Source organism: Natrix helvetica (genome assembly GCF_964273705.1).
Source record: "Natrix helvetica genome assembly, chromosome: 2".
Taxonomy (NCBI): Eukaryota; Metazoa; Chordata; class Lepidosauria; order Squamata; family Natricidae; genus Natrix; species Natrix helvetica.
This window is the reverse complement of record NC_138552.1, coordinates 198,262,451-198,285,997: the sequence shown is the minus strand read 5'-3', so window position 1 is coordinate 198,285,997 and position 23,547 is coordinate 198,262,451. Positions and strand designations below refer to the sequence as shown.

The 23,547-nt window shown below is 38.5% G+C and overlaps 1 protein-coding gene across 2 annotated transcripts in view; it reads left to right on the top strand.

Moving 5' to 3' along the window:
• The window catches only part of STX7 (syntaxin 7), a 36,570-nt gene extending 34,424 nt beyond the window's left edge, over window positions 1-2,146 (top strand). For both annotated transcript variants that reach the window (XM_081942281.1, XM_081942282.1), the window contains exon 10: window positions 1,640-2,146. In XM_081942281.1, the coding sequence (XP_081798407.1) occupies window positions 1,640-1,735 (96 nt within the window). In that variant the 3' untranslated portion in view covers window positions 1,736-2,146. The remainder of the gene's footprint in view (window positions 1-1,639) is intronic.
• Window positions 2,147-23,547: the final 21,401 nt, after the last annotated feature.

Below are 23,547 nucleotides of genomic sequence, written 5' to 3'. Positions count from 1 at the left end.
GTTTTAAATGCCAGGCGCACAGAAAAGCAGCTGCTGTTGGGGCGAAGCGCTCCGCGATCCTTTTCTGTGCGCCTGGCATTTAGATAGATAGCCGGATGTTTTAAACGCCAGGCGCACAGAAAAGGATTGCGGAGCGCTTCGCCCCAAAAGCAGCTGCTTTTCTGTGCGCCTGGCGTTTAAAACATCCGGCTATCTATCTAAACGCCAGGCGCACAGAAAAGGATCGCGGAGCGCTACTCAGCGGGGTGTGGGCGAGAGGAGGAGAGAATGGATGAGCCGTCTCTCCTCTCCCCGACACCCGACTAAAACGCTTTCTTTCGCCCGCGGAAGAGCTCGGGCGGGCGAAAGGAAGCGCTTTATACAGCGGGGGTGTGGGTGAGAGGAGGAGAGAATGGATGAGCCGTCTCTCCTCTCCCCGGACTCCCGACTAAAAGTTAATAAAAAAAGGAAGGAGGGAAGGATGGAACTGGAAGGGAGGCAGGGAAGGAGGGAGGGAGAAAGGAAGGATAAGAGGATAGGGAAAGAGGAAAGAAGGCAGGCAGGCAGAAGGGAGGGAGGTGCAAGGAAGGAAGGAAGCATAGATAAGCAGGAGGGAAAGAAGGCAGGCAGGCAGGAGGAAAGAGGAAGGAGGGAACTGGAAGGGAGGCAGGAAGGAAGGGAAGGAGGAAGGGAGGGTGGAAGATAGTAGCAGTGAAAGCAGCAGTGTTCATAGTTGCTTTTACTGTCCTTTTACATTATTTACCTTATAAGTGGTAATAATATTAATAAAAAAAAGTTCTGAGCTACCCTTATTTTGCTTCAAAGTTCTTTATTTGAAATTTAATTTTTTTTCCTGAAATTTCCCTCTTAAAATGAAGGTGCGTGTTATACGCCTGTGCGTGTTATACGCCTGTGCGTGTTATACGCCGATAAATACGGTATATATAACTTTTTGAATTCTTCAAGCCTTACAAAATTGACTACATATTTCCATTTTATGTACACCATAGTATTATGTGCTCCTTTTGTATAGTTTTACTACTGTTTTCCATGTACAGGTAGTCCTTGACTTTACAACAGTTCGCTTAGTGACCATTCAAAGTTACAGCGCTACTGAAAAAAAAGTGACTTACGTTTTTTTTCCACACTTACGACCATTGTAGAGTTCCCATGGTCACATGATCAAAATTTGAATGCTGCCCAACTGGTTCATATTTATGATGGATATAGTGTCCTGGGATCATGTGATACACCTTTTGTGATCCTTTTGGCAAGCAAAGTCAATGAGGAAGCCAGATTCACTTAACAGCCCCGTCTCTAATTTAACAACTGCAGTGATTCATTTAACAACTGTAGCAAGAAAGGTCATAAACTGGGGCAAAATTCACTTAATGTCTCTCTCGCTTAGCAAGAGAAACTTTGGGCTCAATTGTGGTCATGGTTTGAGGACTACCTGTGCTGTGTGTCATAAGCTAAATAAATAAAAATGTGTAGCGGGAACCTAGGGCATAAAAACCCAATATTGAAACAGGCAAAAGCAACTCACCGAAGCACTCATTTGAGAGACCAAGGGGATGATCTCATGTGATCAAACGTGTGTTTCTGTACCTTTGGAAAGGTAAACTAATAGTATCCTTTTTTTTTTCTTCCCCTCCTTCAGCGCAAGTCCCGGAAGAAAATATGCATCCTCATTCTTGTACTTGCAATAGGATTAACTGTTCTTGGGCTAATTATATGGGCAGCAGTGAAGACATAGGATCAGTTATGCAAGAGGCTTCTGGTCATGTCCCATTGTGAAAGCTGTTCAGTAAATGATATGTCAAACTTGATAATTTCTGCTTTATCACAAGGTGCATTTTTAATCCAAGAGCTTTCTTGGCTTCTGTATTAGGATTAATTTGAAGTTATCACTTATATCTAATTCACCAATATTTAACCCTGGGATAGGCAAGTTTTTATATAGTACCTCTCCTTTGCATTTCTTCTCTGGGCCAAACTATTTGGAATTCTGCGTACAAGGACAATTTTAGCTCATTGGACCAAGTGGGTCAACCTTTTACACATGGATCAAAGGCTAGAGAGAAGGTTGTGCATGCAGGCTGTCAGTTGTCAAACACCAATTTAAAATATCAATTTAACTGGAACTTTATCGATACAGGTTTTTTTTTTAAACAAAAGCTGTCTTTCTGATAGAAATGTCGTATGTCCAGTCTTTGAGATATCATGTATCATCGTTCATTGGCTCATTCCATTAATCAGAGAATGGTCTGCCCATTTTGCTCACTCCGTGCCAAGCTTAGTTCTAATAGGTCCTTGGAGAATGCCTCTTGTCGTTTTCCAAAATGTGTTTCTGCTGTTTTTTTCTTTTGCTTAAAAACTTCCTTTTTAATTGCCACATTTTTGGTGTATAAACATGATACTGGGTATCAGCAAACCTGACCAATTCTCATTGAACAAGAAAGCTTGGGCAATGTAGATTTGTGTGTGTAACTTTACAGTTGAGACTTTGGGACACACTTAAAACTAGTTGTTTGCACCTTAATTTATGCACTCCTTAGGTGGTTGAAGTTTGAAGTCTATGAGCAGTTAATGTGTATAGCTGCTTAACTGCACATTTACTTCAAATGCCCATAGTTTACACTTCTCTCTTTGGAGAACTATTGTTAGTTATGTTGTGGAGCACAACTGAATGAGGCAGTGGGAGCTCTGAGTGGATTGTCGTGGAACTGAAATCCTACATTCCTGTGTATATTTGTGAGCCACAGGGTCCCCAAAGAGTGGATGAAACTTTTAAACTGGGAGTGAAACATAAGTCAGATCATCTGGCTCCCTATTTGCATGACCTCAAAGGGGGAGATCTTGCGCAGAGCAATCAATAACAGTTTGAATTATACTTGAACTACTTCAATCAACTGCCACTATGAACAGCAGATCTTATAACCAATTTTTAATAAAGCAATTAATCCTCTTTTCCTCATCATGTATCTACTTGGGTACTAAACCTTTTGATTTATGAAGAATTACATACAGTTTAATTGTCTCGAGATTAAAGGTTTTTAAAACTGCTTTTTGGGTGCCATTTTGAAATAACTTAAATTTAAAAATTTGTTATTTTTGCCAGCTAATCGGTTCTTTGCTTTTTTTAAAAAAAACGTATTAAATTATACTGTATAAATTAAACTTATTAAATTACTGTATAAATGTTACATTTTTTTGTACAGCAGTTTGATAGAAAAGCAGCATTTACAGTATGAACTCTTGAGATTTAAGTTTGTGGGGGGGGTGAACTAAAGCCAAGCCTGGATGATACCATCTAAATAAAGATACCTTAAAAAGTGAATATGTTGCTGTTTATGTTTTATTGTTATATCTTACGCATAACATTTTGAAAGGAAGTAATCATAGGGTGAAACATACTCCAGAAAAAGATCACTGAGAAGGCTAGTAAAAATAATACTGAATCATTCGAATTTACTACAATTGTCCTGATGGTGGTAGTGTTGTTACACTGATTCTCTTTTATAGATGGTCTCTGCCATAAGGCAATCCTTTTGTCTCAATGGACCTCAACAATTTAGATAAACATTGGGCATGCAATATTTCCCCTAGTGCAGGGAGTCAACAACAATTCTTTTTGTCATTTTATGGGGGAGAAAATGTAAAAACTGCACCACCAAGAACGATCTTGTCTAAATTCCTAAAAGCAACTTTTGAGCCTTGGGAGAACCAGAACACATTTTGATTGAGTTCCCTGAACAAATATAGGATCGCCTAGAACAGTGTTTCTCAAACTTGTTGACTTTAAGTCCTGTGGACTTCAACTCCCAGAATCCCCCAGCCAGCACAGCTGGCTGGGGGATTCTGGGAGTTGAAGTCCACAGGACTTAAAGTCACCAAGTTTGAGAAACACTGGCCTAGAATGTTAACCTTGCATTCTGCTTACCATGGCCCAAAAATACATTAGTAGTTATTTTTGATGGACATGAGCTCGTGATGTCACCTCTATTTCATTCTCCACCCACTGCTGAGGCAGTGTAAAATCGTTACTAGTTGTTTGGTTGTGAAAGGGGTAACACTCTTCTCGACACAAAGCTTGCACAGACAACATAGTGCATCTTGGAGACATAACGGGGGTGTGTTTGATGTCATCTGAGACTGTGACCTCCTCAACTCTAAATGGCCATGTAAGAACCTTCCTTCCTGTCCAGTGACTGGCCAATTCAAGTTTACACCCATTTTGTTTCAGCTATGTGAGAAACCCTTTAACTTCATTTTTTTTTCTTGTATTCTAGGCTTTATAAATAGGAACATCAACCTAAAGGGAAGCTAGTACTTTTAAGAATCAAAGTGAATGTACCCCTGGAGACCTCTTTATATTCAGGGCCAGCTTTAGATATTCTGGTGCTGTAGGCAAAGTCATTTTTTGGCATCCCCTAGAGCTGTCATGGCAAACCTTTGTGCCACAGGTGGCACGCAGAGCCCACAGCGGGCACGCCAGCCCTCGCCCCAGCCCAGCTCCACTGCAGGTGTGTGTGCGGTGCACGTCTCCTGCCAGCCAGCTGGTCTTTGGGTCTCTGCCACGCATGCGCAGGGGGCGGGATGCATGCACAGGGGCACTCGTATTGCATTCCGGCGCCTTGCATGGTGCCCCCATGCCCTGTTTTGGTTTCCAAGTTGATGTAGGAGGCTTTCCAGGCCCAAAACGGGACACGGGAGTGTTTGGGCCTAGACGTCCTCCTGCACCAACCTGGCAACCAAAACAGGGCAGGGGGGGAGCACATGTGCCCCTCCCCCATGCCCAATTTTGGGCCTGGAAAGCCTGCATCAACCTGGAAGCCAAAAATGGGCGAGGGGGCAGGGCGACAAAAATGTTAGCCATCACTGCCATATAGCTTAGTTCAGTGGTGGGCAACCTTTTTTTTCAACTGAGCCAAATCTCACCAAAACCACGATTGAAATTTATTTTGAGAGCCACATTTTTAAAACCGAAAATACATAGGATGGTACACTGTTTTTAGTTTCAATAAGTTTTTATTGAGAATATTCTGCATGCAAGTATCCACATAGGTCGGGAGGATACAAATAACACAACTAATAAAACAAAAACTTTAGAACGATATTATTTATCGATAACGTTAAATTCCGTAAAATTTGCCTTACAATGTAGAGAAAATTACATCCTGACAATGACTGACAAAGTCACAACCACTAATGTGAACATTGGCCTTGCATTTCCTTGGATAGTTTGATTAAGTCAGGTTTGTATGTTGTTGTTTTTAATTTCATCTCTCTCTCCCACTTTCTTTCTTTTTTTCTTTTTCTTTCTCTCTCTCTCTCTGGCTCTTTGTCTCTCTCTCCCTCCCTCCCTCTCTGTCTCCCTCTGCCATTTTCTCTGGGTGTCTATCTGTCTGTCTCTCTCTCTGTATCTCTGTCTCTCTCTCCTCCTTCCCCCATCTCTGTCACTCTGTGTGTGTGTGTGTCTGTCTGTCTCTCACTCACTCTGTGTGTGTGTATGTCTGTCTCTGTCTCTCCCTCTGTCTCTCTCCCCTCCCTTCCTCTCTCTCTGTCACTCTGTGTATGTGGGTGTGTCTGTCTCTCACTCATTCACTTAATCACTCACTCTGTGTGTGTGTGTGTGTGTATGTGTGTCTGTCTGTCTGTCTGTCTATCTTTCTCTCCCTCCCCCCCTCTCTGTCTCTCTCTGTCTCTGTGTGTGTGTGTGTCTGTCAGTCTCTCTCTGATTCCCTCCCTCACTCCCTCTCTCTGTTCCTCTCTCTGTCTGTCTGTCTCACTCACACACACACACACACACACACTATAGTCACCTTGTTGAGTGTTCCAATCACATTTGAAACACTCAACAACTGGCCTGCATTTATGGTATTTTGCAGCATTCTGCAGTCATAGGACCAAAATTGGTGCCACTGATGGCCTCCGGAATCATCGCTCGCCGCTGCTCCATGCCGTGGAAAACAGGCGCGTGCACACAGCTCAGAAAATTACAGCCTCGGAGACTTCGTGACTTTTGGGGCGGCCGCCCGAGAGGAGGGAGGGGAGCGGGCGCCCGGCACACAGAAGAGCCGCATTAAAGGGTGTAAAGAGCCGCATGTGGCTCGCGAGCCGCGGCTTGCCGACCACTGGCTTAGTTCAACTTCTGGTGAATTCCTAAATCATCTTGGGATTTTTTTAAAAAAGCTTTATGCTAAAGATTTTCAATCTCAGATATTTTTTTTCTTTGATATGTTCATTCTATTTACTGTTTCATCCAATTTTAATTACATCAGCACCTCCTGTTTTCATAGGGCACTAATTTTGCAAAATTATATGGGCACACTGTGCTGTTACCACTTTTCACTTTTTTATTGTGTATGTCAGAAGTCTTTAACCTTGGTACCCCTACCAACTGTCTAGGTTGCCATAGACGTAAAGCTACCCTTGTTTTTAAGTCACTTTAGCACATTGAGGTACCTGTTGAGGTATGAAGGCCAGCTGGGTGACTTTGCATCACTCATTCTCTCAGCCAACCTGTTCTGGGGAAAATAGGAGGAGGAAATAATATGATGTCTGTTCACATCCTTGAGTTACTTATAAAGTAATAAAGGTGGGATTTTAAAAGGCTAATAACCTCCCCCCACTTTTCAAAATAAATTCCCTTTTCTGCTGTATCAAACAGAGAGGAGAATATTAAAGTCACTGGCAGAATAAACCATGTGCAATTCAGAGTGAATGCATTTCAGAGAATATGGCAACAGATCTATCTCTGGATGACTTGAGCAATAATGCAAATGAGTATGAGTATATGTGGCATGCCAATCTGAATTGAGTTCCTCCATAAACCAAAATGTGGTTGACTGGTGTACACTAAAGAGGGGGAGGGGGGAATGAGCTCTGTTATTTCTAGTTGAAACTAGAAGAATGGAGAAGAAAGAGGTATACTTGCCACCTAGAGTCCCTTTGTTTGTTTGTTTATTGGATTTATATGTCGTCCTTCTCCCAAAGGACTCAGGGCAGCGTACAACATTTAAAAAACACATATTACAAAAGATAAATAGAATTAGATAGAGTATCCAACAACAAACCCAATTAATATGAACAATAACATTTTAAAAATTGGATTAAAATTAACAATTAAATCAATCATTTATTTTTGAATAACAAGACAGGCAGCATATGCATTAAGTAAATAAATGCTTATCTATTATTAAAATATTAGTGGTTGTTTTCATAACTGGCTAAATCAAGATGCATAAAAGCTCTAGTTGGGGAATATTTTTGTAAATAATCCCAATTCTGATTTATTTAGCCAAACAATTATATCAGACATAATGACACATTTATTTTGGTATGAAAGAAAAGTTTCAAAAACTCCAACATCATAATGGGATTCAATCCTAATAACTATAATGGTGGCTAGAGAGACCAAAATGCTTCTGGATTTAATATCTGGCATTCCTCTATTCCTGTCCTATCTGATTTTGTTTGTTTGTTTGTAAGTCCCTGGGCTCTTTTATACCACAAAGGCATAACAAAAATGGTGAATTGCTATAGCCTGCCAATTTGGAAAGTAAATGAAAATTCAGAACTGTTAGAATATCCAGAACAACCAAAAAATATGGCAATAATCAACCTCATTGTCTTCTCTTAATGTCTAATCGGTGACTTGCCATATGCACCAAGCAGCCATTTTTTAAAATCAGCAAACCCCTGAAGTTTATGAGGACACATAAAGCACACTTTTAACATTCAATAACTGCCAAAAGTTGTGTGGCCCTGAATTGCACAGAGATGCTTCTTCCTCTACAACAAGGGTGTCAAACTCGCATTGTCACGGCATCCTTACATGACATATCGTGACTTTTTTCCCCTTTGCTAAACCGGGTGTGGGTGTGGCCAGCGCGTGACGCATCTGGCCACAGGCCGCGAGTTTGACCGCCCAGCTCTACAGTGTAGTTCTTCATCCATCACACTAATTAAGGAAGAAATCCTTATTCTCAAAAAATTCAAAAGTCGTTTGAATATTATTTTAGCAGTGCCTCTTTATCAGATTGATATTTTGCCACCATAACTATACTGGACAAAAATATTCCAGAACTTTTATCTTGATATTTTTCTTAACTACAAGCTAAATCTATTTGTAACTACTAACTCTTGCACATGAGTCTTTAACTTAGATAGTAAAACAAAGGATGGCTCCCACTACACTTTTAAGAGCACACACAATTGTGTCTATTGTATCCCTTGCTTAGGTAGCCTAGGTTTTTTTTTAATAATTTGCCGAAGCCAACAAGATAGTTGCTTGGCTTTTGAGTCTCCCTTTATGTGTGGCTTTCCACTGTAGAGTTTTCATTCTGAATGCCTTCCACATATGGAAAAGTGGAATAGTGCATTATATGTAGTCCTTTCAGTGACCTGTGCAGTTCAAGGAGAACAGTTGTCAATATGATGCATTGTAACATAGCCGAGAGTCTTGTTAAGTCTTCTGCTATTGTCATTATTCTACCATCCCATGGGATAAATATTGTTTGTACACCTTTTACTCATCTAAGGAAGTTGTGTGTGTGTATGTGTGTGTGTGTGTGTATGCACACATAAACATATATATACATAATATACATATATATTGTAGCTTGGGAGGTGGAAAGAAATTAGAACTGCAGAAGAGAAACTATCTTGTCTGTACAAGGTATTTGTGTCTTGTATCCTAAAAATGTTGTGTCTAAGCAGCATCTGAATCCAGAGGTCCCTAGTCTAAATCCAACAATATTCACACAATCATCTATAGGCATGCTAAACAGACAATAAATTAAAAAACTAACCTCATATGTCTTCCAAGTTTTTCTCCCATTTTCTATCTTCTGCAATTTCAATTGCAGGAACTTCTTCCAAATGGCTATATTTTTTTCCTGAATATTTCCTTAGTGCTTTCTTCTGCGTATCCATGATCAAAGAACAAACAAATTGCTTCGCACTCATGCTTGAGTGTCAGCTTCTTGGGTAGACAATACTTGTTTTTGGTTAGATTAGAGCTTATATGCATTAGGACAATGGTGGGTTCCTACCGGTTCAGATCGGTTCGGCCTGGTAGTGGTTTGGCGGCCTGGGTTGCTGGAACTGGAAGCGATCCAGGCCTGCCACGCCCCCGAACCAGTTCTCCCGGTGGCACCATAGGTGCTGCCATCTTGTTTTTTGCTTCTGTGCATGTGCAGAGCAATTTTTATTAGACTGTGCGCGTGAGCAGTGTGGCCACAAGCAAACAGGCAGTAGTGACTGCCGGAACCCACACCTGCATATGGGGTTAAGGTTATTGTTGTTGTTTTAAAAAACACCATTATATTTCAACACAGTAAAACCTCAGACATTGCATTTTAGCTCTTTAAGAATTTGCATCTGTTTGCTTAAATTCCTAGCCCTTAAGTTTAAGAAGAATAAAACCATGGGATATACAAATATTTTAGCCTGCATAAAAAGTGTCAATATTGTAAAACGTTTTTAGTATCTTACAACCTCAAGAAATGTCCATGAGGACATAATTTCATGCTTGCTTGAACATAGTCAGCTTTAGATGAAACTATGAAGCTAATGGTATTGACTATTTTTAAGAGAAAGCAGACCTTCTAGTTGCACTTAAGGTCTCAACATGAAGCATGGCATCAGTGTGTACAGGAAAAAGAATCACATGTGGTTGCATATTCTTTGAACTTTGAGGGCAGGGAGGTTACAGAGATGTTTTTTCTTGCTGCAGTAATTACTGAAGCAAAAATAATAATCATTTCAGAGAGCTTTGTGTGTGTAGGCTTCACCTGTAGAAACACAAAGCTTCCTTGTATCCTGCTGCAGGGTGGAGTTAGAATACAATTCTATGGTCTGAAACGGTCCTTTTTCTTATGTATTCTCCGTCAAATTACAATCTGGCAAAAGCAATATTCACCAAGTTGAGGGTTATCAAGCAGTCCAAATTCTTCACTTCAACAGACATAGTGGCATCTGGATGTAATTCACTGCATTTAAAGACAGTTTATTGGAATGAAAGTAGAACACTTCAAGAGTTGAAAAGGTGTTTATTATAGGTATTAAAGCCAAATGCCTAGTTAAATGCCTAACTTTTTAAGCACGGATCCTCCCACCACTGCTACTACTATCGGTTTGCCCGATCTGGGCCGAACTGGCAGCAATCCACCTCTGGTCTAAATCCAACATTATTCACATTATCATCTCTAGGCATGATGTACAGCTGCACATTAAGCAAGCAGTGAACAGGTGGATGAATCAGAAGGGAGATGTAGATTTAACTTGTCTTTGTGATCTGAATAAATTCTATTACCAACTTTTAAGATGTGTGTCTTCTGAAAAATGTACTTTAAAATTGATGTGTCCAAAACCAAAAGTTACATCACACAGATTTTACAATAGGTAGAGCTCTTTGATGTCATATTTAAAGAGAACTAGCTAGTCAGAGAACAAGAACTGAAAAAGAAGAGAAGAAATCATATACCCCTGTTTTTATATTCCAATTTTATTCTACCCAGCCCATTATCACACTATAACAATCACAATGGTTGTTTAAAAATATATATTTAAGTCTATTCTCTTGACTGTATATGTTATTTAATGTCAAACCCCCCTCCCCCAAACATGTTAAATATTTGCTATAAAGATCTTTCTTAACCGGGTCTGCAACATACTTTTTCCTAGAAAAATAATAATTAAAAAAAGTCATTTGCCTCCAGAAGGAATGGTAATCATATTAAAACCTATATACAGGGAATAGCATAATATAAAATCTGCATCTTTGTGGTCTGAGAACATGAGGGAAGATTATATACAATTTTGAGAGCTTCTATATTGTCTATATCTTTTGCTACAACCTCTGAATACTAAGGCCTAGATAGCTCCTAAAGCAAATGCACTGTGTATGATCATCTGAAGTGTGAAGATCCATGAGTTCAGTTTCTTGTAGATGATTTCCAATCCCATAGAATTTACAGCAGGTGTGACTGACAACTAAGTAGCTAAAAACAAAGTAGCTAAAAATCTCCAACTAAAGATATAGTTTGCGGATAAAAACAGAATGTAAATGTGTATATTGTTTTATACTTTCAAATGCTATTATATAAAAAAATGAGATAATCTCTTATGGAAAATTAGAAATCTCTCTCTCTCCCTGCCTCCCTCCTCCTCCTTTTCTTTTTCTTTCTCTCTATCTCCCCCCCTACACACACACACACACACACACACACACACACACACACTTACAATTTTTCTACTACCATTAATTCTAGGAAACAGAAACTGCCCAGGTCAATTAATCTTGACACATCATTCCACATATTAAATGTATTCATCTGACCAGGAATAAAATAAGACAAGTTACTGATTTATACATTTTGTATTTCAAAAAGCTTTATTTCTTTTATCACATGAATGAAAATTGCATGACCACATCAAATCCTTGGGTGTATCATATAAACCTTTCTAGAGTTTCCACTGAATTGTAGTTTTGGATCTAGAAAAAAATACATAAGTAACATGTTAAATGCATTATGATTAAAAGCATCAAACTTTATTTTATTTTATTTTATTTGCTATTTTTATCCATGCTTCTTATTTTTTATTGCATTAGCTACTTTGGGCAAATTAAGAAAAAGGGAATTTCAGTGCCACCAATACTGTTAAATAATCATTTGAACTATAGTTGTTGCCTATGAATTATAGTGTCAAGGTCACCAGTAATTTCTCAGTGAAATGCATTTTTCTCCCTTTCTCCTCTTGTGCCTTAAAAGCTCTTTTCTTAGATGACATAAAAAGCCTCACCAACTGCAGTTATGACCAATGTTGGACATAAGGCTGCTAAAAAACCCCAAACTGGTTGAGATTTCACATCATTACATTTGCATTTCCTTGCTGTGTATGTGTGAACATATGAGAGCATTGGGTCAAATGACTGCAAATATCTTTTCATGTAACAAGTCTTTAAAAGGCCCCATTCATCTCATTCAACATTGACTGCTGTACTTACAGGAAGAATTCTGAACTTTGGAAACAGAAAACAAATTCTGAGTCAGAAAGAAGAAATTCCTTCCCAGTGTTTGAAGGTATCTGCATTTGCATGTTACTGTAAATGGGCTAACCACAGATAAAAATTAAATTTATAATTGCAAATATAATGGATGGTAAAATCAGTTTCCTTTCTTTGATCTTTACAATTTCCCCAGAATTCAGATTTGGGATTCAACTTCTATTAGGTCTGGTTTCAGCCTTGCCACCCCAGCCTGTAATCACTCATGGGTTTCCACACTGACTATATTAAGGTGACCAACCGTCCTCCTTTAGGGAGGACAGTCCTTCTTTTGTAAGTTCTGTCCTCCCTCGAAAAGTGTCCTCCTATATGTCCTCCTTTTCGATATTTGAAGACTAATCTGTTGCGCGTTATGTGACCTATTTGTATTTGACATGACAATTCGTCAAGACTCAAGAATTTTTATCTAAAGAAATGCTAGACATTAAAATAGACGACAATTGTCTCTTTGAAGAAATTAGAAGACTGAATGTATATTTAAATTCTGAAAAATTAATACAATGGGAAAATCAACATGTTGAAATTGATAAAAGATGGGTGGATATTTTCAGCCATTTCAAAAATGAACATATTCCATGTGAACATTTATTTATACTTGTTCAATTTACGTTGTGCTGCCCTGGAACTAATGCAGCAGTTGAAAGAGTTTTTTTCAATTGCCAATGATTTTTTGACAAGTGAGAAATCGAGATTGAATGTTGATACTCTAGCTGCAGCACTTGGCGTAAAATTCAATATGAAGGATATTTCTTGTTCAGATATTTCCAATATATTGTTAGAAGATGATACATTGAGAAAAAATATTAATTCAATGGAAAAGTACTCATTTAAATAATAATTAACAGGCATGTAAGCATAATTACAATATAAAATGTTGCAAATGTTTTTATTATGCATATATCATATTTTAGTGTATTATTGTTGCAATGAATAAAATATTTCTTTTATTTACGATATATTTTTTCCAATTTATTTGTCCTCCTTTTCATTGTAAAAAAGTTGGTCACCTTAACTATATTGTGGATGCTACCTTTTAGTTGCATATGGAGGATCTGTGGTTTGCAAAGTTTGGCCTCAATGAACCCATGGAGCAGAAGCTGCCATTCATTACACAAATTCAAAGAAAAGCCAGTCTACTCCCTCATTTCCAGTTCCTCCTCCATCATGAGAAATAAAGATCTGCTTTATTTGATTGGAGAAACCATTTATCTCCATGTATGTCTCTGCCTGAAGCTGAAAACATTTGGAAGTAATACAGGTAGACATCTGCCTCATTTCCCTTTTTTTAAACCTTCTGATTCTCAAGAGATTTTTCAGGATTTGTGATTGGTTTTTCTTCTTTTTCAGTTTTAATGTCCACTACCAAAACTTCAAGCTTTTATGCTAACAACTTCTATTATTATGCTTTCTAACCAATCCAATGCTTTTGATAGATTTATTTCTTTAATCTTGCAACATGTTTTCAAAACAGTTGCATAAAGAAGCAAGCATCTGTGCTCATACTGCATACATTTATCGGCATCTACAATAGAGGGATTTTAAAGTGCTGGTTTGCTTGCTCATTCCACTACAGTCGGGCATATTCAGTTCACCAGTCCACCCTTGAAATATAACCTTTGCTTTTCTGAGCTAAATTGTCTGCCTTTCTTCTCGGGGTGAAGCAGCCTATGGCACCTTTTCACCTATTATTGATCTTGCAAGGCAATCCAGATAAAAAGCATCCCCAGATAAACTAATTCTGCTTTATTGTAGGACAGGGGTGTCAAACTCGATTTCATTGAGGGCCACATCAGAGCTGTGTTTGACCTTGGGAGGCCAGGGTGGGCATGGCCAGTTCGACATCACTCATGTCAGAGACGCCTGTGGTTGTTTGAGCACTCTGCCAGCGAAAATGGGCTCACAGGCTCCATTTTCGGCTGTGACAGCCTCCCGCAACCCTCTGCCAACCCTCTCCTGAGCTCCATTTTTGCTGGCAGAGGCACTTTGGGATGGTACCCTGCTGTTTCCAGAGCAGCCCTGCGGGCCAGATCAAAACACCACTCAGGATGCTAATCTAGTCTGGTGCTGCTTTTCCCTCTGTCTCCAAAGGCCATTCCCACATACCATTGCGCCTGTCCACTTATGTCACCCAAATTACTTTTTTCACTCCAAAGCAAAATTTTCAAGGTCTTGTAGTTATTTGGTTTCATTTAAAATAGTAATAATTTAAGGTTAGTCTGTCAGAAGCTTACAGCAACTTCAATTAAGGAGGAACTTTACATTTCCTCAATTTGTGTTTCACTTTTAATCATCTACACATTCCATTGTTCTTTGTGTTGCCTTTCAACCACTGTATATCATATCACAATATCTAAAGTAACATTGGCAATTCTGCGTGGGCCAAAAAATAACATTGTTTTAATGTGCCTAATTTATCTCACATATTACGTAGTAGCCTCCCCCCCTCTCAAGCAATTTTAAGACTCCCAGATAATTCTGCGTAGTTTACTGTTTTATAAATAGGAACAATATAATATTCTTAGCATGGTGAGTTATATTTTCTGGAAGCAAAATTCCTTATTCCTATGGAATATAATAGATTTGTAGAATTGGCTAACAATAAACAGAACTGTTCTGGACAGAAGTGCCCTTCCAATGGATGTGGCCAACAATTTTACAGTACTCTTCTTCAAGATTGTTCCCTATTTTGATTGAATTAATCTTTATCTCACTCTTTCTTTCTGCTCAGTGGCTCATTGCAATTCAAAGAGAGTTTGCGAGAAAAAGAAAATAAGCTTCCAATCAGGCTTGGAAACGAAAAAGAATAGACATATTAGAAAATTGATCATTAGGAGGTGGTTTCACATGACCAATTTCATTCTTTGGGGGATTTCTAAGATGTGAATAGCCAGATGTTATTATATGGAGGTCAAGCCCTCTACCAGGAAATTAGAGAACTTTACATTTGAGTTCACAATATGCAATGTAGTCGCTTTAGGAGACACCTGGGTCTTAGTATTAGCAGATATAGGGAAGTGGTGTGTGTGGAATTCCTGAACCCCAGAACCAGATGGTTTAAAATTAGCTTTTGGACTAGGACTAGGTTGATCATCCCATATTAAGTATTTCTTACTCAAATAGCAATTGGTGGCCCAGATTCTTTTGGTGGATGAATGAAGCCAAAATTATTTTTCTTTTTGCTTCTGCAGTATAAGTATAAATCTTTATTATGGTCAAAGACCAGCAATACACATTACTTTTTACCATATGTTAAAAGTACTGACATTAAAATATAATTAAAAAGTATTGATGTTAAAAGTGGATAACATACATGTTCTCAAATTGTTCGGGTCACTCCCTGGTTTACCTGGGTGCAAAGCCGATAAGTATGGGAGTAAATACAATGGTCCAGAAATTGTTAGAGATATGTCCAAATAATTGGTACAAGATGACAACTATACTTCCGTATCCAATTTTTTTGTGTGTGGACATTCCAGCAATACAGAACTTTGCCACTGCATATGTGGTAGTCGGGTTTGTGTCCTGGAGGAGAAAGCCTACATAAAAATTGTCTGCCCTCTCTGGTAATCTCTCTAATAAGGGAAGAATATGTGCAGACCTACAAACTCTGTACACAAGCTCGCAGTGTAATAGAACAAGTGAGATATCTTCAACTTCTCCTTTACCACATATACAAACTCGTTCTGCTATTGGTGTTCTCTTATACCTGCCCTGGAGGAGTGCTGAAGGAAGAATGTTAAATCTGGCTCTGAAGAAAGCTATTCTTTATTTTGGGAAGATCAGGTCTTTTAGATATCTTGCCGATTCACACACACCCTGTTTGATTCTGTCCCTACTGTGGAGAGGCAACCTATTTAGTTCTTCTTGGAACTCCATGTCCTTCATTCTATTGATTACTACTTGCTTTGCTTGATCAAAGCCTAGGGACATTAAGAATACCGGTGAGAGCCCATAAGAGCCCAGTTTGGGATCAATTGCCTGTTTCCATGGGGAGGGGAAATTGTCAGTCAACACTAGTGGGGACAGTCCCTCTGGAAATAAATGCATTTTAAGCCAATGAATGATCATCATCTTCCATGTTCATACCTGAATTTGAGGCATTTCCTGTCTCAATTCTTAAATGGGCATTTGGAGTTCCTTTGGGTGCAGCTAAGATGGCTCGTAGGAATTTGGTTTGTATGGTTTCTAGCAAGTCTTTCTTGCGAGGATTCCTGTTTGTGCCCCATATAGAATTTGTGCCAATGTTTTGGCCTCAAAAAGTTTTAAGGCAGCAGGTACTAACTGACCTCAGCCTGTGTAAAAGAAGTGTTTAATTGCATTTGAGGACCTATTGGCTGCTTGCAATGTGTGATCCGGGTGTGCCTTCCATGTCCCTTGTGAGTGGAAAACCACCCCAAGGTATCTAAATGTTCTAACCTGTTCCAAACTATGTCCTTCTATTTTCCAGGAGTATTGGCTTGGTCTTTTAGCAGAAACTACATTTTTTGATTTATCAAAGTTAAGGACCAACTTGTTTTGCCTGCAATAGCCGAGTGTTGCCCTAATTGCTCTCTTCAGTCCTACAGGGGTATGTGAAATAATAGCGGCATCATCAGCATATAAGAGAATTGGAACTTTGCGTTGTGCTAGGTTAGGAGGGTGGAAATCAGGGTTCTGTAAGAGATCAATCAGGGGATTAATATATAAATTAAAGAGGGAGGGGGACAGGATGCAACCCTGCCGTACCCCTTTTTGTACCCTTACTGGACCGGTTAAACTCCCTTGAGGATTACACATAACTTTCAAGGTGGAATTGGCATACAATTTTTGTACGAGGAAGAGGAGGCGTTTATCAATAATGGTGCATTTAAATTTCACCTAGACAGTGATCCTGGATATTGACTCAAAGGCCTGCTTAAAATCAAGGAAGGCCACACTTTTTAAACGCTCTCTACATGGGGCTCCCCTTGAGATGCACCCGGAGACTGCAACTGGTCCAGAATGCGGCCGCGCGGGCAATCATGGGGAGAACGAGGTTCGCCCATATAACACCTCTCCTGCGCGAGCTGCACTGGCTCCCTGTGGTCTACCGGGTGCGCTTCAAGGTGTTAGTTACCATCTTCAAAGCACTCCATGGCACAGGACCTAGCTATCTGCGGGATCGCATTCTGCCCCATACATCCCTGCGACCAATTCGCTCTCACAGAGAGGGACTCCTCCGGGTGCCGTCCACCAGGCAGTGTCAGAGGGCGGCGCCCAGGAATAGGGCCTTCTCTGTGATGGGCCCAGCCCTTTGGAATGACCTCCCCCCAGATATCAGGACAACGACCGATCTCCGCTCCTTCCGCACGAAACTCAAGACCCACCTGTTCCAACTAGCCGGCCTGGCTTAACTAGAAATTTCTAACCTCCCTGGCAATTTTAATTATTTTAATATTTTTTACGTAAATTTTGGGGTTTTTAACTGTTTTAATTGTTTTAATTTATTGTTATTTATTTGAACTTGACTGTTAAATATTGGTGTTACCTCCTCCATGCCACATTTGTATTTTGATTTAATTGTACGTCGCCCCGAGTCCCTTTGCGGAGAGGGGGCGACTGATAAATCGAAATAAATAAATAAATAAATAAATAAATAAATAAATAAATAAATAAATAAATAAATATACTTTAATACACTTTTTTTATATGTGTATTTTTGTACTAAATGGTACCAGGAAATGATCCTCCGTAGATCTTCCTTCTCTAAAACCGGCATGTTCATCTTTGATTATCCCCCCTGAAATGAGCCAATCCTGAAGTTTATAGTTTAGGTGTTTGGCATACAGTTTACTAATAACTGTCAGAAGACTAATGGGTCTATAATTGCCTGGGTCATTTATATTACCTTTTTTATAAATGGGCATGATAATTGCTACTCCCCAATCTCTTGGCATATGGCCTGTTTTATCTATAAATGTAAACAGAGATGCTAAAAGTGGAGCCTACCAACTGGCGTTCTTTTTTATTATTTCTGGCTGGACATTATCAGCACCAGGTGCCTTATTAGCCTTTAGGGCTCCGATCAACCGGGATATCCCTTCTGGTGTAACAGGGGGCCAGTAAGGAGCTTGGTCCAAACTAATTTGGCTCTCCTTGGTTACATAGACAGGGTCTGTATAATTTTGCTTCTGCAATTTCAAAGCACTAGGCAGTTGGAAGAACAGAGTAAATATTTTCCTGATATACAGTGGCAGATTGCATATCATCCCCCTCGTTTGTACCTATGCTTAAATAATATGCTTTTTCTATGGTTGTTCTCTGGATCTTGATTTGCTGCATGATGGCTGAAGACAGGGTATGTTTATTTTCAGTGATCTATTACCTATATTTCCTCCCTCCCTCCCTCCCTCCCACCCATTCAAATTCCCCCCAAATATTAACTTCTGAATTTGTCTAGGTTAAGAAAATACCTCCTGAATATGCTTTCATAAGCTTTGGGAGTAGATCTCACAATCCCATATCAAAGTCTTGCTGGAGGTTTGAAGATTATGGGATCTGAATGGGAAGAAACAGAATCAGGCTCAATCCCAGTAAGACTGAGTGACTTCCAAAATTGAAATTTGAGAGATGCTTCCCTCCCCCCTCATTGAATTCATGCTTGAGGAGCAAAGAGTAGTTGTGGCCAAGAAGAGATTTGCACCAATTTCATCTATTTTTGGACTAAGAAGTCCTCCAGACAGAAGCTCAGCTTTGGTCACCTTATGGACTTTGTTCTTCATGTGGCAGATCTTGAAGATCGCTCAGAGGCTTTATTCAATAAATAAATTACAAATCTTCCTATCATGTGTACATGATATGATGATATAATATGTTGTTAATCCAGAGTAGATTTCACAGGGAACCAGGTTTCATGCTCACATCTTGTCAGTTCTGAGTCTGCTGGGAGTATCACGTGTGTCTTAGGGCCCATTAATTATAAATTTGTTCATTCCTCACATTCAGTTTTCACAATTCACTTCTCAGTTACAGCCTTCAACACAACTGATATTCCTCATCAACGAAAGTATCTGTATAGAAAATAAACCTGTTTTCATCTTATAAAGTTACATATTTTCTTTTGTTCAGATCTGGTGAATATAAGACGACCAAGATTAGAAAAAATGGGCCATCTCTATCACCTGTTTTGCTTACAAACATTAACAAGTACCTTTCCCATCACTTTCGGTTTTGCTTACAATATAACGCTGACTCTATTTATTTAGAACCAATTTTAGTGGAGCTTATTTTCAGCTAAACATACAATTTCAGCCTTAGCTCTTCTCAGGTTTCTTTCCTGCCATTTGCAGAAAAGAGATATGAATTAAAGACCAAAACAAAGGGTGTTTATATTACATAAGTTGAGAGGTCAGAAAAAAATATATATTTAAGACTATAATACTTCCCAAAATGAGTATTAGATTTTGGGCAAATACATTATTATTCTTATAAACATGTCATATATGGTACTGTGGGTAACTTTAATTGTGTACCTAATACTTTCTTTAACTTCAATCTCTTTAAAAACCCTTTGCATATCTTTATATGTCAAAATGATGATTTTTTAAATTCAGGGTTCCTGCGAGAGAACTGTTGCAGCTGTAGATTTGGCATTTTTTATAACTGATTTAAAAATATTTGTAATTTAAATTTTACTGTCATTTTTAAAAAAAAAAATTAAAGGCTTTCTTTTCCTGACTCTAGCTCTATCCATTTAAAGAAGAACTGAGCAAAGAAAATGTAGTAATTGTTGACCTAAAGTAGGTCTTTCAAAGCTATGGAAGATGCTTACAGTTCACTGCAATGAGTACTGCCTAAACCAGGGGTGTCCAAACTTGAGAACTTTAAGACTTGTGGACTTCAATTCCCAGAATTCCCCAGCCAGCATGGGAGTTGAAGTCCACAAGCCTTAAAGTTCTCAAGTTTGGACACCCCTGGCCTAAACTTTCTCTCTCGCACCCCTCCCCCACCCCTATCCTAGTTTCCTCAACATTGCCAACATCTCCAGTCATCTCTATTAAATGAGGATTATGACAGCTGTACTTCAACACCTACAAAAGGTGCCAGGCTGAGGAAGATTATCCTAAATCATCATTCATCTCAAGCCAAATGAAATATTTTAGAGCAGATAATGTATCTTTGGTGATGAACAACTAAGGTTGGCTATTTCTTTGCTCAAACTTGCAGCAACCCCAGAGCCATCTGGAACAGGAAAAAAAAATAGTGAGGGCTATAATTACTTAACCCTTTGTTACCTGCAATTTTTCCACTTAAAATTCCTCAAGTAATTGTTAGGGAGTAAAAGCTTTAAGAAACTTTTAGCCCAAACATGGGAAAGTAATAAGTGTATGCTGTCTTGGCAAGGCTTTTGTCTTTAAACATTTTAAAATAAAACGATGAAATCAAGATGTCTTTTCCCCCACTTACAGAGAAGTTTCCAATAGCTAGCTAGCTTTCATTCTTTCTTTCTTTCTTTCTTTCTTTCTTTCTTTCTTTCTTTCTTTCTTTCTTCCTTCCTTCCTTCCTTCCTTCCTTCCTTTCCCTCCCTCTCTTTATTCCTTCCTTCCTTCCTTCCTTCCCGTCTCTCTCTCTCCCTCTCTCTCTCTCTCTCTCTCTCTCACACACACACACACACAATGATTCCACATCTGTAATGCCTAGCAAATTGTCTAGGTTTTGCCATTCCTAGCAAAACTATATGATTATTTAGCTGTGCATCTTAACCCAAATAATTGGCATACTTACGAAATGGCAAAATTACTATAAACTGAGCCTGTAAAAAAAAAAAAAACCAGCTAAAGTCTGTACATGTTGTTTCAGGTTGCATTCTGAGCAAAATGCGGCAGGGGTGGGCTGCTGCTGGCATTACTACCGGTTTGGCGTGCAAAATTTTTTTGCCAAATGTCACCAAACATGCAGTCCTTGCACGTGCCCATTTGCACCTAAAAAGGTCTGTGCATGTGCACAACGTTAGAAAAGGAGGAAAATTACATTTTTGCAATGAAGATTGTTCTGCGCATGCACAGAATCGAAAATCAAGATGGCACCACCGGCGATAGAACCGGTTCGGGGGCATGGCAGGCGAAGTTGCTAGCTACTCGGCCGAACCGATCCGAACTGGTAGGAACCCACCTCTGAAATACGGTTGGGTTAATTGGCCAAAACGCAGCCATTATCATATTTGTATACTTAATGTTTTTAAAATGGTATCTCAGTCGCATGTTATCCAGGAGTGACCTATGTTCACTTTTTTTTGTGTAGCTGGGTTTTTTTTAAATAAGTAAATAAACGAGTTTCAAGTAGAGTTCAGCTGTGCAAGGTCCCATATACGCATACATTGAGTCTATAAGAGATATCTATGCATTCAGCAACTCTACTTATTCAAACATCCACTACAGTATGGGGAAGATTACAGATTCCATATATAAAGGAAGTTTCAGACATATATTCAAGGGGAAGAAGCAACAGCAACTTTTTCTTACCCTCCCGCTGTAAATATTATCAGTTAAACAGGTAAAAACAGGGTAGGATGAACATTGCCTGTGCCTTTGAGGGATGGATATGTACATGCATGCACACACTCGTGCGTAGTCTTATACCTGTCAAACTCATTTGCCATGCTCCAAGCAATATTCTTATTTTGCAGCAATCTTGCTTTAGAATATTTGTTTCCCAAGGCAGAGAGAGCTCTCCTCCTCGGCAGTGTCCTTGGAAGACACATAACAACCCTGTTAATGGAAATGAGGCAGTCTTTGAACATGATCCTTAGGATGAGGTGAGATATGAAGAGAGGTAGGCTATGAAGAGAGGTAATGTAGGGAATCACATTATGATTTCCTACATTATGATTGGAACATTGGAGGAATCTGATCAAGTTTACATAATTCAGGAGGAATGAAGGAACTGGTGATGTTTAAGCTTGAGAAGATAGGATTGAATTGGGACACTATGACAGCTATCTTCAGGTACCTGAAAAGCTGTCCCATGACAGAAGGTGAACATCTGTTCTTCCTTATGTAGGATAGAGAGAGAAAATGGAAATTTGAATATCAGAAAAACAATTTTAATATGTTTGAAAAGTTGAATTGGTTACTCAGAAAGGCAGAGGTGTTCAACCTTAATCTTCTTTCTTTCCATTTGGAATTGCAATGACATATTATTTTCAGACAATTTTAAGCTAAAGAAATGCCTGAAAGATTGGGGGGAAAGGTCTTAGTGGCAGACTAATTCTAATTTATTTGCCTTCAGTAGTCAATGTAAATAGATTTGAGCCATAAGGAAATTGTGCACACCAAAAGACATACATATATGGAAAATCTATATTAATTGTTTGATTATATATATTTCTCCATATATGTGTGCACATACATATACTATATGGAGAAATCTATATTAATTATCTGAGCACACACACAGATATATAGACATACATCTTCTGAATATATATATATATATATATATATATATATATATGTGTGTGTGTGTGTGTGTGTGTGTGTGTGTGTGTGTGTGTGTGTGTGTGTATGTGTATGTGTATATGTGTATATATGTGTATATATGTGTATATATGTGTATATATGTGTATATATGTGTATATATGTGTATATATGTATATATGTATATATGTATATATGTATATATGTATATATGTATATATGTATATATGTATATATGTATATATGTATATATGTATATATGTATATATGTATATATGTATATATGTATATATGTATATATGTATATATGTATATATGTATATATGTATATATGTATATATGTATATATGTATATATGTATATATGTATATGTATAGAGATAGAGATAGAGATAGAGATAGAGATAGAGATAGAGATAGAGATAGATAGATATAGATATAGATATAGATATAGATATAGATATAGATATAGATATAGATATAGATATAGATATAGATATAGATATAGATATAGATATGTATGTATTTGTGTTACAACCCCTGGTATGCCCAAATATTTATTTATCAGCACAAATACAACACAAATATATATGTGTGTGTGTGTGTGTGTGTGTGTGTGTACATACATACATACATACATACATACATACATACATACATACATTGTATTTGTGCTGATAAATATTTGGGCATACCAGGGGTTGTAACACACACACATACATACATACATACATACATACATACATACATACACACACACACACACACACACACACACATATATATATATATATATATACGCACACACGCACACATGCACACACGCACACGCGCACACGCGCGCACACACACACACACACACACACATATATCAGATAATTACTTTAGATTTCTCCATGTATGTATGCACACAAAGAAAGACATGGAGACATATATGTCTCTCTTTGTGTGTGCACAATTTCCTTATGCCTCAGGAACTGGGTATGTTTAGCTTAAGAGAAAGAAGGACTAGGGGAGACATGATAGCATTATTCCAATATCTCAGAGGTTGCCACAAAGA